This window comes from Lepidochelys kempii, chromosome 2, assembly GCF_965140265.1.
Source record: "Lepidochelys kempii isolate rLepKem1 chromosome 2, rLepKem1.hap2, whole genome shotgun sequence".
In the NCBI taxonomy this organism is placed as follows: domain Eukaryota; kingdom Metazoa; phylum Chordata; order Testudines; family Cheloniidae; genus Lepidochelys; species Lepidochelys kempii.
In genome coordinates this window covers 176,240,443-176,256,373 of record NC_133257.1, presented here as the reverse complement: position 1 = coordinate 176,256,373, position 15,931 = coordinate 176,240,443, and the positions used below count along the sequence as shown (strand labels likewise).

At 40.2% G+C, this 15,931-nt stretch overlaps 1 protein-coding gene and 1 long non-coding RNA gene across 3 annotated transcripts in view; one reads left to right on the top strand and one right to left on the bottom strand.

Annotated features, from left to right (window-relative positions):
* Positions 1–15,931, bottom strand: part of LOC140907276 (uncharacterized) — a 55,497-nt gene that overhangs the window by 27,427 nt on the left and 12,139 nt on the right. The window lies entirely within an intron of this gene.
* Positions 1–15,931, top strand: part of STK17A (serine/threonine kinase 17a) — a 63,775-nt gene that overhangs the window by 41,787 nt on the left and 6,057 nt on the right. For both annotated transcript variants that reach the window (XM_073332814.1, XM_073332813.1), the window contains 3 exons: positions 1,703–1,847; positions 14,292–14,418; positions 15,806–15,854. In XM_073332814.1, coding sequence (XP_073188915.1) covers positions 1,703–1,847; positions 14,292–14,418; positions 15,806–15,854 — 321 coding nt within the window. The remainder of the gene's footprint in view (positions 1–1,702; positions 1,848–14,291; positions 14,419–15,805; positions 15,855–15,931) is intronic.

The window sequence follows — 15,931 nt, the reverse complement described above, 5'->3', positions numbered from 1 at the left end:
ATTCACGGTCCATTTTGGTCAATTTCATGGTCATAGGATTTTTAAAATAATAAATTTCATTATTTCAGCAATTTAAATCTGAAATTTCATGGCGTTGTAATTGTAGGGCTCCTGACCCAAAAAGGAGTTGGGGCGGGGGGATCGCAAAGTTATTGTAGAGGGAGTTGTGTTACTGCTACCCTTACTTCTGCGCTGCTGCTGGCGGTGGCGCTGCCTTCAGAACTGAGAGTGGTGGCTGCTGGCCATGGGAGCCCAGCTCTGAAGGCAGAGCCGCTGCCAGCAGCAGCACAGAAGTAAGGGTGGCAGGGTATTGTATTGTCACCCTTACTTCTGTGCTGCTGCCTGCAGAGCTGGATTCTCAGTCAGCAGCTGCCACTCTCTGGCTGCCCGACTCTGAAGGCAGCAGTGCAGAACTAAGGGTGGCACGGTATGGTATTCCTACCCTTCTACACTGCTGCAGACGGGGTTCTGCTTACAGAGCTGAATGCCCGGCCAATGGCCACCACTCTCCAGCTGTCCAGCTCTGTAGGAAGTGAAGTAAGGGTGGCAATTCCACTACACCCCCTAAAATAATCTTATAACCCCTCTGCAACTTCCTTTTGGGTCAGGACCCCCAATTTGAGAAATGCTCATCTCCCCCATGAAATCCGTATAGTATAGGGTAAAAGCACACAAAAGACCAGATTTGGTAGGGCCCTAACTAAATATCTTATAATTTTGTGAGAAACCTATAAACAGACAAAACAGAATGCCAAGAATGGTCTGCATAAATCATGGTTTAACAGGATTTGCTTAAGCCCGTCATCTGCAAGTTGGTGATACACTCATACAGAGTTCTCCATTAGTTCCTGTAAGTCCTAGTATGCAGTTGAAGATTTTTAAAATCCTTTTATGGTTTGTTTTATGTCTGATAAGACTTAATCTAGAAATTAATGGCTTTAAAGGCTCATTGTAGACTAACTAGACCCTTTTTTATTTTATAGTTCATTGATCTAATCAGTTGTGTAAATTATGCATGTGTCTTTAATCACATTGCTTAATCAGATGTACGTTTTAATCTCTTTTAAAAAATAATTCTCTATAAAGAGAAAAAATTTACTTTTTAATATTATAACATATGGCACTTAATGTAGTCAGATATTTTTTGAATTTGTAGCCTTATTTTGAAATATAAATCTTGTACTAATAATTATCATTCCAGATTGCTTAGTCCAGTTGTGAATAAAGATTTTTTTTTTTTACAGGAGAAAAAAACATAGAAAATGTCAATAGAGTAAAAGAACAGTATTGTAGAACAATAATTCCTTCTCCTTGAGTTCCATTGCTATTACTATTGAGAAGAGAAGATTAGAATTATGTAGTGTTAGGGATTTGTAAACACTTGACATTTTTACTGATGTATCAGTATGTAATTATCAGGGAAAATTTGAGCCTATCTACAAAGTTCATTCACTCACTCTTGCCATCTTTAAACGCTCAGACACTATGGTGAGCATGCTGTTGATATAGAGAGATGATACCACGATACTGAGAGAATTTGCTTGCCAAAAGTGCTTGCTGTAGGCAAGCAGAACTTTGTAAGGCTGATGTGTAAAAGTCATTCATTCTAAAGAATAGTAAATACTACCATAACCAGAATAGAATGAGTTGGACACAGTGTCATTTCTTTTGAAATTAAAATGGATTTTTTTTTCTTCCATAGTGCTGCTGGAGGTGAAATCTTTGACCAGTGTGTGGCTGAAAGGGAAGAAGCCTTCAAAGAAAAAGATGTTAAGCGGCTTATGAGGCAGATTTTAGAAGGAGTTTCATTTTTACACAGAAATAATGTAGTACATCTTGACTTGAAGGTAAGTTTGTGTACTTTTCTCATGGAGTATGTCCACACTGTAATAAAACACCTATGGCTGGGCTGGGTCAGCTGACTTGGGCTTGCATGAGGGACCCAGAGCCCAAGCTCCAGCCTGAGCCCAAATGTCTACACTGCAGTTTTATAGCCATGCAGTCTGAGCCCTATGAGCCCAAGTCAGGTGACACAGGCCTTTGATTGCAATGTAGACATACCCATAGTTAGTTGTTAATAGATGCTGACTCAGTGCTATAATGCCTTAGTAATGCTAATTTATAAATAAAAACAATGTGCATATACGTCTATGCACTTCCCAAAGCGCACAGTTCACCTTTTGGGGGGTACAATAGATATTAGCAATTTTGGCCTTACATAATAAGTTTCTGAAAGTTACAAGTGTCTATGAAATATGGATCTAAAATTGCTAATATATGTTGCACAACCAAACAGATAAAGTTTTTAACTTACTGTTGCTAAAAACAAAGCTAAGCTTCATGCAGTGCTGCCTCATGAAAGTGGAATTTAAGTATTTTTTGTGCTCTAGTAACATTTTTAAAAAGTAAATTGACATTTATATAGACCTGGGTGACAGTTTGTGCTTTGTGAAATTTGGAAAAAATTGGTTAAGAAATTGAACATAGCTGTAACTGCACTGAAAATAAATATACCATTCCAGTACTAAGTGCTCACAAAAGGCTGCTAAGCAGCTGTACTTGGATTCATATGGACTGATGCAATTATGATACTGCATTTGACAACTTAGTATTTTAAAGAAACTTCAAAAGCCACTTAAGTCAACATTTGCCAACTGTTGTCATTCATTAAGAAAAGATTGATGTATAAACTGTAGTAACTGCTGGCTAAGGCTGACTTCAGGTTGAATAGTTCAACCATGTGATAAAACCTTGACTCAGATTAGGTTTCTTTGGTCAAGAAACTCATTTATGGTTCCCATGGCAATTATAAACTGGTACTTTTTCTGCATAGGTAGTATCATTTTGCATTACTATATACAGTCTGGTGCTACCAGACAGTTATTTCTGTGGGAGTGTTAACTTAGAATTTCCTGAGTTTTCTGCACAATTTTTGATGATGGAATTCCTTTTTCAATGGTGGAAAGTTTTTGTTGGTGTGTGTGTGTTTTTGTTTTTTTTTTTTCTTCAAAATAAATACCATAGTTTCTTGTCTGGTTTTATCAAGATTATTGTGGGTTGTTGGGCAATATAATCTTTAAGTACAGAATGATCAAATGAAGACTGTAAATGCAACTACTTGGTAAATACAAATGTAGAAATACTATAAAACTACTTCCAGCCTACCCAGAAGTAGCTTAGTTATCTGCATTTATATATTATGCATTCTGATAGGCTTAACTTGTCTACTGTACAGCAAAATCTGATATAATTTGTTCTGGGGATAGCAGCCAAAAATGACAGGGGAGCATGAGAACTCAGGAAGATTAGCCAAAGAGATTATTGGGTCCAAGAGACCTTGCCATGTCAGACACAGAATCTGTCCTGGCATACACCTTGAATGAGTACCATGCTATTTTAAATTCCTAACAGAAAATAAAATACTTTTGATTTTGTTGATACCTGGCTGACGTGTTGCCTAACCTTTTGTCTCTGAGGAACTGGTTTTACACTCTCTTCCCTAGACTCAGAACACGTCTTTAGTAATATCCTACAATAGAATAACTTTAACTTTGCATACAGTGTTGCCACACACATTTTACCAGAACAATAATGACCAGTAAATTATGAATTTTCAGATTATTCCTAACGGCATACTTGGTATGAAATTTATCAGAATCTTGTAAAAGGGTTGAACATAGGGGTATACAGGCTGTCACACATACTAAGTTTTTTGAAATCTTTTAAAGCAGAGGAAATTTGATGACCTGATCTCAGTGATGTGGATGCAGAAACAGTGAGGCCACGTAATGTGGTTAAATGTGAAGGCTGCATCTTATTTGCCAACTATTGCCAAACTGGCAAAACTACCTCAAACTGGCTGGTAAGGTTGTTCTAGTTTGGGTCTCAACTGGAACCAGTGCCCTCCCTCAGTCCTCAGCGCAGCGAGGGACCCTGCTGGATGCCTGAGTCCAGACCCACCTCCTCTCTTCCATGCCAGAAGTAGAGTGGTTGAGATGAGAGGAGTCACAAGCTGTGCACGACAGAGGCATACAGAATTACCATGCAATGTGACTGCCCGGCACCAGATCCCAAGCAGTTACTGGGTTACTTAAGGCTTTCTCACCACCTGCCATAGTTGCAACAGTTGTAATTTAAATCCCAAATCAGATCTTCTGAATGTTGGATGGAAGGTGGAAAAAATCATTTGGCGATCTTCCATTTTTGCCATATGAGAAAATATGCTTTGACCGCAAAACTGGTGAACAGCCTAGTCCCCAGCATCATAGGAAATCCAGCATACCAGTTTAAGTGTGGGAAAAGTGGAGCTGAAACAGGGAGAAGACAATGGCTACCCTACTCAAGTAGCAAACTGTATCATCCACCAGATGGGAGCCAATCACCTGACCCTGCTCCACCCCCATCCCTCCAGTGGCATTGGGCAGGATGCTCCCCAGAATCTGGGCCCAGATGACCTCCCCATACCCTGTGGCACAAGGAAGTGGGGGAGGGGAGGTGGAGAAGACCAGCCCTCAAACAGTGAGTGTGAAGGCATGGTGGGGAACAAAGGGGAAGGGTGATGTGGAGCACTTCTTCAGCTGCTCCCTTTTGAAATCGTTCTCTTCCTCCGCCAGACTCCACTGCTCCTGGCCCCACCCCCAAATGGGGGTGAGTATTTATAGCACCATGTAAATCGAACCCAAGTGAATTGGAACTTTTAAGATTTGTCTGCTTGTTTATATCTAAGTGAAGCAGCAGCATAAGAACACTTAAAAAATCTCTAGTGTAAATGTCTTCTGATGGTTTGTGAATGCTGAATATTAATTTTTCTGCTATATTCTGTTGCTACTGATTTTGTTTATCTATACATTACTGCACTTTGTAAGTAATGCTACCAGCAAATTTAAAAGTCTTAAACTGAACAACATTGAACACACAATGCTGTCCGGAAAGCTAGTTTATCAGCTAAAACAGATGTCTCACAATATTTACTATCGGAGATGCATCCATATGGCTGTTTGATCCTGGACAATCTGATTTTCTTTCTAAATCTTTATTCATTTTATCTTTGGGTTTGGTGTTTTTTGTCTACAGTCCATTAACTCCAAACTCTAATCCCAAATATAAAAAAATAAGTCATCTGTCCCAATAATCATTCAGTGGATACTTATAGTAATCAGTAACAACGTAAAGAAACAGTTTCCTCTCTGATCTCTCTTGTTTTTAGAGTTTTATAAGACTCAGAAGGACTGATCAGATGAGTATATTTACACAAGATATACAATCCCTCTGTTATTTTTGCAGGTGTAAGCATGATATTTGGCCATATACAATACAATTTGGTTATGTCATAATGTGACAAATTATGTAACACCATGATGGGGGGTTGTGTGTCTGAACGTATAGTGTGGCCCAGTGGCAAGAGTCTGTGGGGCCAGTAATGGGGGAACCTGGCCCCTCCCTGCTCCATTGGGTTCCAACCCAGGACCCTGTGACGGGCAGCTCAAATGTGTGGCCTAGGGCCAGAGGCAGATTAGTGAGTAGATGAACAAAAAGCAAGAAGAACGCATCACAAAATTAACTTGTAAGTGTATTTGAATTTTAATCTTCTAGTGTGCTGTTATACTAGTAAACTCTTTTGCATATTTTGTGAAAGTAATGAAGTCTTACTAACATGGATCCTTTTTTACAGTCTGTTAAGTCTTTGAAGGGGGAAAAGACCACTGTTCTGACTCCTTTTCTGGAGAGCTCCATAATGTCTCATTTCATAATATTGGCAAATGAGCTCTAGGTTAGTTTTTAACCTAACCAGGCAGTATGTTTGAAGATCCATTGACACCTTTTCCTTTGGATGGTAATGGTTTCCTAAGGGCATGCAGGATGGTCCATTTTACAAGCCAGAGATCTGGAAATCAAACTTGAGTTCTGTTCCCTGTTCTGCTGTTGATTACCATGTGACTTTGAACTCTCTCTTCCTTCATCCCGAAAGTGGGAACGATAAGCTTACCCAGTAATTTAAAACACTCTGAGATTTACTAACTATTACTAATTTGTTGGTATTTGGGAGACTTGCTTGCACAGAATATATTTGGCAAGCAGTGTGTCTAACTCCGATGGCCAAAGGGATAAATGAATCTGGCCTAAAATGTTTGCCTTATTCTAACACTAGTTTCATGTCTGGATCTCTGGAAGGTTTCCTTTCTTTTGTCTGGACCAAATAAAGAGCTTTAGAAAGATCTATCCAGCTTTTTGTGGTGGTTGACACCTCCACATTAGGTCAGACTATATCCAAAAGAATTTAATCAAAACGTTTGTCTATATGTGACTGTTATTGTTACAGTTTAGAAGGATTGTCTCTGAAGAATCAAGTTAAACTCTAGTCAGACCAGTCTATGGCACTGACAGCCTCCTTCAAACCATGTCTTTCCCATAATATTTGCAAGACTTCCATTGAGAGACTAAATGCTGTTGCATTTTACACTGTAGAAAAGTCTAACTCTGAGTTGGCTTACCATGGGTTCAGAGTTGCCACCTGTCCCTCTTTTCCCCTGCAGGATTTGTTTCTTGTCCCACTGAGTGGTTGTCATATCCTGACTTCAGTAGAGGTTTTCTGCTCTTTTTTTAAAGAGCAAAATTCAGTGATGCAAGATTTTATTGACTTGAAGTGAAAGTAAATACATTGGGTCACGAACTTAGAATCAAACATCACAACATTGCTGTACTGCTTTTATTTTAATCCAGAGTTGATGGATAGGCTTAGGCTGAAGTTTTCTCTCCCTCTCCCCTGTACCCCATCCCCTTTATGCTGGATAAAAGATCCAGAGTAGTTTAAAGAGGCTTCCTTATTTTATATTGGTGTTTGGTTGATAAACTTAATCTCTGGTTGTGGGGATGTTTGTGGGGAGGGGAATTGTGAATGGAGAAGCACATGGAAAAAGGAGAAAATGTAGGGAAGAAGGAAGAGAACCCAATCTGCGGAGGCGGGGGGAGAAGGGAGTAAGAAATGAAAACCTAGGAAAAGATGCACCATTTATCTGTAAGAAAGAAATGAGAAAACAGAGTGAAGTCAGGAAGGAAAAAGTTTAAGAAATGTTCTACATGCAGCACCGTCCTTCATCCGCTGTTTATCTGCTTCTCCTGTCAGTGCTTTGGCACCTTCTTCTATTCATGAAATGCTGTCCCCCAAAACCACTAGCAAAATTACTGCAGTCTTCAGAACAGTGGTGTAACTCCATTCCTGCTATGCCTACCATAAAGTGTCTAATGCAGTGGCTAGGCAAGTGGCCTGTTATAAATGAAAATTAATCAGTCTCTTAGAATGATCAAATAACTGCATGAAACTAGAGTTCTTCTTAGATAAAGGTAAAGCATTATACACATGTTGTAATTATCCCCAAAAACAAGCATTAAACTCAAGTTCACAATTAAGGTTAAACTTAAAAAAAATTCAAAAATGTTAAATTTGAGGCTATGAAGTCGAAATAAATTTAATCTGGGACTATAAATACTATTATACACAGATACTCGTAATTATTTAGTAATGGCATGGCATCACTACAGGGTAGAATTAAGGTATATAGGTACCCTACCTGCATTTCCATTCTTTTAAGCATAACCTTAACTCTGAATTTCTTGAGTTGGTAATGTTTGTTTACCTTTGAGTGAGTGATACGTAATCCACTTTATTGCCAGTTCAGTGTAGTCTTTATCTAGGAATATCCTTGTTTTTCCTTTTGAATATTAAAAACTTCATAGATGAATGTGAATCAAGACCCCCATAGAATGTTTACCTGTGATATTTGTAATTATTTGAAGATACATAGTAACAAAATTTCAATCTTCTTTGAATTTTTAGGGCCAGATTCACCAGTACATTTTGCTTTACTTTGCTGAAACAATGCAAAGTGACCAGAATATACTGACCTCCATGTTCCCCTCCAGGCTCTAATTTGTACTTTGCTCAGGATTCACTGTCTTCTCTGAGATAGCTTGGCTTATCTCTGTTTTGAAAGTGGGCATCTTTGCTTTGCATATTTTTAGCTTCACTCCCATTGAGCACAATAAAAGAGGGCACTTCATGGTCTTCTCTGTAGATGAATGTTATTCTTCAACCCCGTCAAAGTAATTTTCAGTTACAAAAAATGGCATATTAATAACTATTTAATCCCTAATCTTCAAATGTAACCAATGTACAAGATTTCAGAGTTGTAACCATAGGGAAATTTTGAAGAGTCTGTATTATTCTGTTAAGACCCTTTGGGGCAAAGCAATGGTCTGACAGGGTGCTTAATTTATTAAAAGGACCCATTTTGAAATTTTTGGCTCAATTAATAAACTAATTTCCCTGTCAACACTCAAACTTCTTTTGGAATTCAAGTGTTATAAGTTTGGGGAGGATAAGCTTTATTCTTCACAGATAACAGTGGTTGAATCCTTGCTTTAAGTGCAAAATTCAACTTAACCTGAACTATGGAACCATGACAGGCGCTGTCATAATATATAACAATGAAGGCAAACTACATATTATGTCCTTGGCTTATCTACATTACCATATATTCCTAATGCTATTACGCATCTTTTGCCCCACTCTGCGTTGTAAGCTATGCCCATCAGTTGCATCCTGTCGTTATTCATATTGTAAACTTAGAGACGGGGACTTAAAAAAAAGAAAAAATTTACTTTGTCTAGTGCACATTACAGTGGGTCCCCAATCCTAATTGGGGCCTTTGAGTGTTACTCTGTGTGTGTGTGAATTAATTCTTGATTTTTAAAAAAAATATTTTATATAAGTCAATTGATATTTCAATAAGAATTAGATTATCTTGAGCAGTATAACTGTCCTGTTTGTAAAAAGCAATGGATGTCATTGAAGAGTAAACTTATTTTGGCAACTATACCTCACTTAATAAAATCCTGATGACTCTTCTTATGAGGCTTACAGTTTTCATGAAACATTGCCAGTAAAACTTCTCTCACTTAAATATTGCTTTCTCTGTTTTCCGTTTCATATAACAACTAAGTTGCCCACTGTGAGGTGTGTCTAAGGGTATGTCTACACTGCAGTCAGAAGTGTGGCTATCTCAGTAGCTCTCAACCACACCAGACTAGCCCTTTTAGGAGTTTGATTTGTCTTGCATATCCCAGAGTTTCACTTCACAATATTTATATTCCATAAGCTAGCAACAAAATCAGACCTAGAAATACAAAAGTTTCACAGCAATTACTTACTTTCTCATTTTTACCATACAGTTATAAAATGAGTCAATTGGAATATAAATGTACTTACATTTCAGTGTATAGTATCTATAGCAGTATAAAGAAGTCATTGTCTGTATGAAATTTTAGTTTGCACTGACTTTGCTAGTGCTTTTTATGTAGCCTGTTGTAAAACTAGGCAATATTTAGATGAGTCGATGTACTTCATCGAAGATCTCTGCGTACCCCTCATTGAGAACCACTGAGCTATAGCCTATATAACCCTGCTGAGCTAGCTTTTTTTCTAGCTGGCTTGAATAACCATGGCAATAAGACCATGACAGCATGGGCTGTGCAGCTCGTATGGGACCCTGGGTATGTACCTGAGTGGCTAGCCCATTCTATTGTGCTGCTGCAGCTTCCCTGTTGTCATTTGACCTGGCTATTTCAAAGCTAGCTTGTGTACATCTACACATGTTGCAGCCACACCTCTGATTGCCATGGCATGGAGATCAGTATATATGCACATTTGTTTTTTTCAATACAAATTAGTACAGAACAAACCAGAATTATAAAACATGCTCCTGTACAGTGCCATAAGCTTCAGCGTGACAACCTAGTGCCACTTGGTGAGAGAATTTACTACTGATATATGCAGTGAACATGATCTGTGTATTGCCTTCTTTGTGCCAACTCACTTTTGCAAGAATGGAGGAATTTATTAAAGCTATTACAGTATTTAAAACTTCCTAAAGTGTCCTAAAAATGTAGCAGGCATAACTGGCCTGACCATTTTTAAACATGCTTGCATAATACTTTACTTTCCTACCCAATAACGTAGCATCATAGAAGATTAGGGTTGGAAGAGAGCTCAAGAGGTCCTCTAGTCCAACCCCCTGCTCAAAGCAGGACCAACACCAACTAAATCATCCCAGCTTTGGCTTTGTCAAGCCGGCCTTAAAAACCTCTAAGGATGGAGATTCCACCATCTCCCTAGGAAACCCATTACAGTGCTTCACCACCCTCCTAGTGAAATAGTTTTTCCTAATATCCAACCTAGACCTTCCCCACTGCAGCTTGAGACCATTGTTCCTTGCTCTGTCATCTGCCACCACTGAGAACAGCCTAACTACATCCTCTTTAGAACCCCACTTCAGGTAGTTGAAGGCTGCTATCAAATCCCTCCTCACTTTTCTCTTCCACAGACTAAATAATCCCAGTTCCCTCAGCCTCTCCTCATAAGTCATGTGCTCCAGCCCCTGATAATTTTTGTTGCCCTCTGCTGGACTCTCTCCAATTTGTCCACATCCTTTCTGTAGTGGGGGGCCCAAAACTGGACACAATACTCCAGATGTGGCCTCACCAGTGCCGAACAGAGGGGAATAATCGCTTCCCTCGACCTGCTGGCAGTGCTCCTACTAATACAGCCCAATATACCGTTAGCCTTCTTGGCAACAAGAGCACACTGCTGATTCATATCCAACTTCCCATTCACTGAAATCCCTCGGTCCTTTTCTGCAGAGCTGCCGCTTAGCCAGTCAGTCCCCAGCCTGTAGCAGTGTATGGGATTCTTCCATCGTAAGTGTGGGACTCTGCACTTGTCCTTGTTGAACCTCATCAGATTTCTTTTGGCCCAATCCTCCAATTTGTCTAGGTCACTCTGGACCCTATCCCTACCCTCCAGTATATCTACCGCTCCCCCAAGCTTAATGTCATCCGCGAACTTGCTGAGGGTGCAATCCATCCCATCATCCAGATCATTAATAAAGATGTTGAACAAAACCGGCACCTGGACAGACCCCTGGTGCTCTCCGCTTGATATGGGCTGCCAACTAGACATCGAGCTGTTGAGCCCAACGATCTAGCCAGCTTTCTATCCACCTTAAAGTCCATTCATCCAATCCATACTTCTTTTCACTTGCTGGCATAAATACTGTGCGAGACCGTATCAAAAGCTTTGCTAAAGTCAATATATATCACGTCCACCGCTTTCCCCATATCCACAGAGCCAGTTATCTCATCATAGAAGGCAATCAGGTTCGTCAGGCATGACTTGCCTTTGGAGAATCCATGTTGACTGTTCCTGATCACCTTCCTCTCCTCCAAGTGATTCAAAATGGATTCCTTGAGGACCTGCTCCATGATTTTTCCATGGACTGAGGTGAGGCTGACTGGTCTATAGTTCCCCGGATTCTCTTTCCCTTTTTTAAAGATGGGTACTATATTTGCCTTTTTCCAATCGTCTGGGACCTCCCATAATCACCACGAGTTTTCAAAGATAATGGCCAATGGCTCTGCAATCACATCAGCAAACTTCCTCAGTACCCTCAGATGCATTAGATCTGGCTCCATGGACTTGTGTATGTCCAGCTTTTCTAAATAGTCAACTTGTTCTTTCACTACTGAGAGCTACTCACCTCCTTCCCATATTATGCTGCCCAGTGCAGCAGTCTGGGAGCTGACCTTGTCTGTGAAGACACAGATAAAAAAACGATTGAGTACTTCAGCTTTTTCCACATCATCTGTTACTAGGTTGCCTCCCCCATTCAGTAAGGGTCCCACGCTTTCCCTGACCTTTTTCTTGTTGCTAACATACCTGTAGAAACTCTTCTTGTTACCCTTTACATCCCTTGCTAGCTGCAACTCTAATTGTGCTGTGGCCTTCCTGATTACATGCCTGCATGCTCGAGCAATGTTTTTATAGTCCTCCCATGTCATCTGTCCAAGTTTCCGCTTCTTGTAAGCTTCCTTTTTGCATTTAAGCTCACTGAAGATTTCTGTTAAGCCAAGCTGGTCGCCTGCCATATTTGCTATTTTTTCTGCACATCAGGATGGTTGTTCCTGTGCCCTCAATAAGGCTTCTTTAAAATTCAGCCAGCTCTCCTGGACTCCTTTCCCCCTCATATTAGCCTCCCAGGGGATCCTGCCCATCTGTTCTCTGAGAAAGTCAAAGTCTGCTTTTCTGAAGTCCAGGGTCCGTATTCTGCTGCTCTCCTTTCTTCCTTTTGTCAGGATCTTGAACTCTATCATCTCATGGTCACTGCTGCCCAGATTGCCACCCACTTCTACTTCCCCTACCAGTTCTTCCCTGTTTGTGAGCAGCAAGTCAAGAGGAGCACGGCCCCTAGTTGGTTCCTCCAGCACTTGCACCAGGAAGTTGTCTCCAACACTCTTCCAAAAACTTCCTGGATTGTCTGTGCACCGCTGTGTTGCTCTCCCAGCAGATGTCAGGGTGATTGAAGTCCCCCATGAGGACCAGGGCCTGTAATCTGGAAACTTCTGTTAGTTGTCCGAAGAAAGCCTCGTGTACCTCATCCTCCTAACATTTGTCCGCCACGACCATACCACAGTACAGAATTAGCCTGAAGATTTTGGAGAGGGTTAATGTGCAGATTCTAGAACCACCAGCAGTTGGTTGGCTGATGCTTGCTTCTTTCTGTTCCTTCCCAATTCACAGATTGATCTGGGGGCAGAGGTGAAAGTAAGCCAGTATGCTCCGGTACGGTGTATCAGCAAGAGCCGGTGCACCGTACCGGGGCAGCCTGGCTTCCCCAGGGGGGCAATTTAAAGGGCCTGCGGCTCCCAGCAGTGGCTGAAGCCCCAGGCCCTTTAAATTGCTTCCAGAGCCCCGCTGCTGGAGCCCTGGGGTAGTGGCTGCGGGGCTCCAGTGGCTATTTAAAGGGCCCAGGGCTCCCCTGCTTCTACTGCCCCGGCCCTTTAAATAGCCACCGGAGCCCAGCCACTGCTATTCCAGGGCTCTGGGGGCTATTTAAAGGACTGGGGGGCAGTAGAAGCAGGGGAGCCCCGGGCCCTTTAAACAGCCCCCGGAGCTCCGAGCTGCTACTGCTACCCCGGTGGGGGAGGGGAGAGGGCACTTACCTTACAGGGTGGGCTGGGGCTGGCTCTGACCCCCTCAGCTCCACCCCTTCCAGGGGCCAGAGCTGGCCCCAGCGTACTGGTAAGTCACTCGACTTACTTTCACCCCTGTCTGGAGGGTCTTCCAGAAATATAGGAACCTGTGACTGAGTGGATTTCATGGGACCCAAAGATCAACCAGATGGGGACTGTGAATAATGTGATCTTTTGGAAATATCAGTGACAAACATAAGTCAATCTTTGCAAGGAAAAGAGGAAAAACTTATGAAAACGAGTATTCCTGACATACTTATTTCATCAAAACCCTGAAGATCCATAGTCTTGGTCTCCATGGTCCCCTAAGCCTGACTTTGGTAGTACTCAGAAAATATTTTACCATGGAACTTCTTTAATGATTACAAACATAATTTTGAAGGATGACAGACAAGGAATTCATTACTACAGGAGAAAAGGAGTACTTGTGGCTCCTTAGAGACTAACCAATTTATTTGAGCATGAGCTTTCGTGAGCTACAGCTCACTTCATCGGATGCATACCGTGGAAACTGCAGCAGACTTTATATATACACAGAGAATATGAAACAATACCTCCTCCCACCCCACTGTCCTGCTGGTAATAGCTTATCTAAAGTGATCATCAGGTGGGCCATTTCCAGCACAAATCCAGGTTTTCTCACCCTCCACCCCCCCACACAAATTCACTCTCCTGCTGGTGATAGCCCATCCAAAGTGACAACTCTTTACAGAGTTTAAAGAGTACAATAGATAAAATCGCTGTATCTCAGAACAGACTGTCTGAAATAACTAACATGCTTTTTTATATCTTTAGAGTTGAAGACACTGAAATAAAAAGTCAGTGTCTTCTAATAAATTAGAGCTCCACAGTAATAAAAGCAAGTAAGTGATGGCAAAAATATTGATGGAGTCTCCACATATAGATGGTGTTAAACTGTAGGTACTGGTGTATTTTTAGAAATATCCTAGTCTGAGAATGGCAGATGTTTGATTTCTCAGCCATACAGATACCATCCTACTGTTGGAGTCTTATTTTCCAGTGTAAGTCCTTGACTAATGGAGTCTTAAAAAAAAAAAAAAAAAAGTGCTTTTTTTTAAATGTGCTGAAAAATGCATCCTCTTTATTTTTGTGCTCAAAACAAAACTGCACTCCTACAATACTATAGTCAAGTATAGATTTGAGTGCTTAAAAAGCCTGGTCATTTCTTTGATTCTTTTGTTTTTCAGCCCCAGAATATTCTGCTAACTAGTGAATCTCCTTTGGGAGACATTAAGATAGTTGATTTTGGCCTTTCCAGAATACTGAAAAGCAGTGAAGAGCTAAGAGAAATTATGGGAACTCCTGAATATGTGGGTAAGTACAGTAGAACCTCAGAGTTGCAAACACCAGAGTTACAAACTTACCAGTCAACCACACACCTCATTTGGAACTAGAAATACGCAATCAGACAGCAGCAGAGACAGAAAAAAAGGAAATACATTACAGTAACTGTGGTAAATGTAAACTACTAAAAAAATAGTTTAAAAAAAATTGACATAGTAAGGAAACTGTTCCTGTGCTTGTTTCATTTAAATTAAGATGGTTAAAAGCAGCATTTTTCTTCTGCATAGTAAAGCTTCAAAGCTCTATTAAGTCAATGTTCAGTTGTAAACTTTTGAAAGAACAACCATAATGTTTTGTTCAGAGTTACGAACAACCTCAATTCCTGAGCTGTTCATAACTCTGAGCTGCTTCTTTGGATTTGATGTTGTCTGGAAGTAATATTTACAAAAGAAAGGAAAAACCTTCAACTTTAGACAATCATAATCCTATAAATTACTCTGTAACAATACAAAAGATGAATGCCTTTACCATTTATACAGATCCAAATGCTAGAAGATAGTGTTTCTGTATGGCATCATTAGACATTAATAGAAGTCCAGTACAAATACAGGATCATAAGAAAAATCTTAATACATTAAATTATAGCTTTAAAGTGAAATAACTGGAGCCACTAACACCCTTGCCCTTAGCATTTTAAAAACTATAACTTATTTGGCAGGAACTTATGTTCTGTGAGTGAAAAACATTTGTCTGCTTTGTTTGCAATCTATAGTATGAGCTGGTCCCTGAGTTTTCTGCAGTGCTGTGGAAATGGGGAGACAATTAACATCTGGCTGTAGAACGAATATCCTTCTGGGAAAATGGCTTTTCTGCCATGTTCAGTTGTGAGATCCGCACTGCTATTGGTAGCACATTCATTAATGCTCTGTTAACTGATCCTGGGCCTGGGCGGTGGAACCAAAATGTGGATTTTTATTGCTGTTCACTCTAAATTCTAAAATTTTTAGAGCTGTTCACTCAGAGTGCTTGCCAAACTGACATGATAGGAGATAGCTTTGTAAAAGTCTTCCCTTTCCACAGGAGTGGAGCTAGCAATGACCACTCACATTCTGAATCATTTTACTTGCTAGTAGGAAAGATTAGCCAGTCTTAGGTATTCAGAATCCTATAATTTGATTTTTACTTTTTTAAATCTGTTACAGATTTTTAAATTTAACTTGGTCCAGATTTTCTTTCAAATGTTTTTGTCATATTTCAGATTATGCAAGATGGGCTGCATTGTTAAGTCTTCGAAATTTCCTTTTTGCATTGTAATATTGGCTTGTAAAGTATGACTTTGCATATAAATGAGTAAATATAGATTTCTATTTGTTCAAAATAGAACTAGAACTTACCTTATGCTTTTTTTTCATAATAGCACCTGAAATTCTGAGTTATGACCCAATCAGTACAGCAACAGACATGTGGTAAGTGTAGCCTTTAATATTTACAACTTTTACGAAATTGAACTTAGTTTTTTTTACTTTACTCTTTTTTTTTCTTT